We start from the raw sequence: 2,726 nt of genomic DNA, 5'->3' as shown, positions 1-2,726 counted from the left end.
ATAAGAAAGTTGAATAAAAAACATATCATGAAGATTTAAACATTATATTGATGTCAAATGTAATTGACGAAGATAATTTGCGATACATTTAATTATTTTCCTTCCTGGATTTGCAAATTTAACAAGATTTTTAGAACTGTCGAATTTTCAAAAATTTAGTCTTTTTTAGTTTTATAAGTCTAAACGTTGAATGTTCTCCAATAAATGTAAAAAACTCTATACAAAAATAAAACATAAAATATTCAAGTTAAGAAAAAAAAAAAATTTATTCATACAAAAAAAAAAAAAAAACGTACCAAAAGTTGGATAAGGTGTGGAACGGGGTCCCCTGAATCCATATTTGGTAGAAGTTGAATAAAAAAAATCAAAACAATCATCAGGGATTATAAGTAAAATGAGATATCCTGAATATACATTTTGACAAATCTAAAATGTGTTCGAGGAAGAGGCAGATTTTGCAATGGCAAAACTTGATCGAAGGCAACTTAAAGAAAATTGGTTGTGTTTGTGTTTTTAGTGCAGTTTGAGGTGGATGGGGTACTCAGATCAGTGCAGTTTTTTCTCCCATGATGAAGACGTAGAGCCTCATTCAGTGTCTTCGCAAATTCTATGCCAAGCCGATCACGTTGTGGCGAGTACCTCTGCTGCACCGAATGAATAACCATAGATCTCACTAATCCACCCAGATTTATTATATCTCCTGCGATATTTTGTCACATAATGAGCTTTGTCAGCACAGACATCCTCAGTTTTATGCAGCCACCATAGCATAGCAAAATTCCGGAGATCATCTATATGCATTAGGAACATAAAAATTACAGTATATCTATATATCTTACTCGTATGGGGGTTGAAACTGGCCGCCCGCGTTCTGCGCTGAACTCCCACGGAGTAATTGGGCCTCTGAAGATCATATCAGCATCAAGAATTACTACGAAGTACTTGGCATCAATATTTGCATGATTAAGCCAATGAAGGACCGCAGCTGGTTTATTGATTGCTGGATACCAGCAAGGTTACTTTGCTAATGTCCAAAACTCCAACATGAATAAGTGATCAAAGCAATCTAACCTTTTCCATGGATTCCAAACAAATAGCACGCTTCCAGTAGACAACATTGATTGGCCTGGCTCAGGACAACAGTGATCAGAACCTTAAGCAAACAACCATGCAAGACCTTCAGGAGTGGTAGAAAGGAAACAGAAAAAGAAGAAGTAACTAAAGATCTTTAGACCGTTCTAGGTAAAAAGTTTCATATGTGATCATCTCTTTAAACATAAAAAATGTTGAAGTGGGGGCTATTTTGTCAAGAAATATTGACTCAGGGTGTAGCATAAACATTTGGTCCATGACCTTATTTCTAGACTTCTTTCTTTGGTAAATATGCAAAACAAATAAGACTGTACCTCATCTTTTGTTCTTCAATTTCATTATGCTGACAGGATCTTCCATTATTTTATATGGTTGTCAAATATTTTCCCTGGATCTATCTCTTAGATATCTAGAAGTATTTGAGCTTTTGAGAGAAAATTTCCTCATCGGAACTGAACTTTCTGTGACTATGCCTGACGGAAGCCAATTTTTATACATGTAAAATGCATATAATTTATTTTACCTAGAATAGAATACATAAATTAGAGCCAGAAACAACCCAAATGCAGGTTGATGAAACTGCCAGCAAAGAGATCAGTTAATTCTACTGTGCATAAAAGATTTCTTAGTTTAATAAAAAATAAAGTATACTAAACAAAGAATAAAAAAGTGATAAAGTGGAATATAATAAGCAAGTGGGTCATAAGAAAGAAACTGACCTGTACGTATGAGATGTCCAAGACCAGCCCTCTGAAATCAGCTAAATCATCCCTCTCAAACTCGTCATCATAATCAACACCATCATCCTCGTCATAAACACCTTCATCATCACTAACATTGCTGGACTTGTTGTTCACGGATGAAGAAGAAGAAGAAGAAGAAGAAGAAGAGAAGAAAAGTCGAGTTGTAGAGCCAAGAAACCTTAGCCCGCGCATGTGGGTTTGAACTGATCTGAGCTTAGAGTGAAATGGGTCTTTGGGTTCCAACCCAAGTGACACTCCCTCGCCACTGAAGAGAAGCTTCAAGCGTCCCTGTGTTATATATGAACTGTGCCATTCACAAAATCCACAACTTTGATAGATTTATTTATTTATTCTGACAACGACAAACCAAGCAAGTGTTTTTGGTTTTCAACCTGCCAGTTGTTTCGAACGTTTACCAAGCAAGTGGTTTTGGAAAAGTAAAAGAGAAAAAGATGAATGAAGAAGTACTGTTTGGTTCTGTTGGGTATGTCAGCTGCATGTATGGAACTCTGAAGAGACAAGGACGGTCACGAGCTGTAAAAATCGAAAAGGAAATGCATGCATGGCAGTGGCAGAATGGAGGGTCACGGGCATATATAGCTGCTCTTTTCATTTTTATTTTGGTTTACAAACTGTAATAATGTGTAGGTAAAATGCATGTCAAATTAATTTCACCCCAAGGGCCCAAAGTGTTTGCTAGGGTGGAGAGCTCCACGATCTTCTTCAACCACGGATCTATAATCTAAACCAATCTGCAAACATAATTAATCCAATTTGTTTTAACAGTTGACAAGAACAAATTCTACTATCCACATTCCATTAAGTTCTTTCTAAAACCAAAGCTTTTTAAAATTTGGTTTTTTGAGAATAAAAAAATTAAAAACATTAGAT

At 35.7% G+C, this 2,726-nt stretch overlaps 1 protein-coding gene across 2 annotated transcripts; it reads right to left on the bottom strand.

Annotated features, from left to right (window-relative positions):
• Window positions 1–315: 315 nt before the first annotated feature.
• LOC133859427 (uncharacterized) lies at window positions 316–2,147 on the bottom strand. Of its 2 annotated transcripts, XM_062294827.1 has the most exons (4): window positions 1,812–2,147; window positions 1,072–1,126; window positions 840–1,000; window positions 316–700 (listed from the first exon to the last, which is right to left on the bottom strand). In XM_062294827.1, exons 1-4 carry the CDS (start codon window positions 2,025–2,027, stop codon window positions 692–694), a joined length of 441 nt encoding a protein of 146 aa, XP_062150811.1. In that variant the 5' UTR covers window positions 2,028–2,147; the 3' UTR covers window positions 316–691. The 2 variants fall into 2 exon arrangements, with proteins under 2 accessions (XP_062150811.1, XP_062150810.1); XM_062294826.1 differs by having other exon boundaries at window positions 316–1,000.
• Between the last annotated feature and the right edge of the window lie 579 nt (window positions 2,148–2,726).

The sequence above is a fragment of the Alnus glutinosa genome, chromosome 2, assembly GCF_958979055.1.
Source record: "Alnus glutinosa chromosome 2, dhAlnGlut1.1, whole genome shotgun sequence".
Classification (NCBI taxonomy): domain Eukaryota; kingdom Viridiplantae; phylum Streptophyta; class Magnoliopsida; order Fagales; family Betulaceae; genus Alnus; species Alnus glutinosa.
This window is presented reverse-complemented; position numbering and strand designations above follow the sequence as displayed.

Excerpts from the sequence above, each read along its gene's own strand:
- LOC133859427 (XM_062294826.1), bottom strand. The coding sequence starts at position 2,027 with ATGCGCGGGCTAAGGTTTCTTGGCTCTACAACTCGACTTTTCTTCTCT. Across the intron at positions 1,127-1,811 it reads TGGACATCTCATACGTACAG|GCCAATCAATGTTGTCTACT; the intron begins GTCAGTTTCTTT and ends GTCCTGAGCCAG. Across the intron at positions 1,001-1,071 it reads GTTTGGAATCCATGGAAAAG|CAATCAATAAACCAGCTGCG; the intron begins GTTAGATTGCTT and ends GCTGGTATCCAG.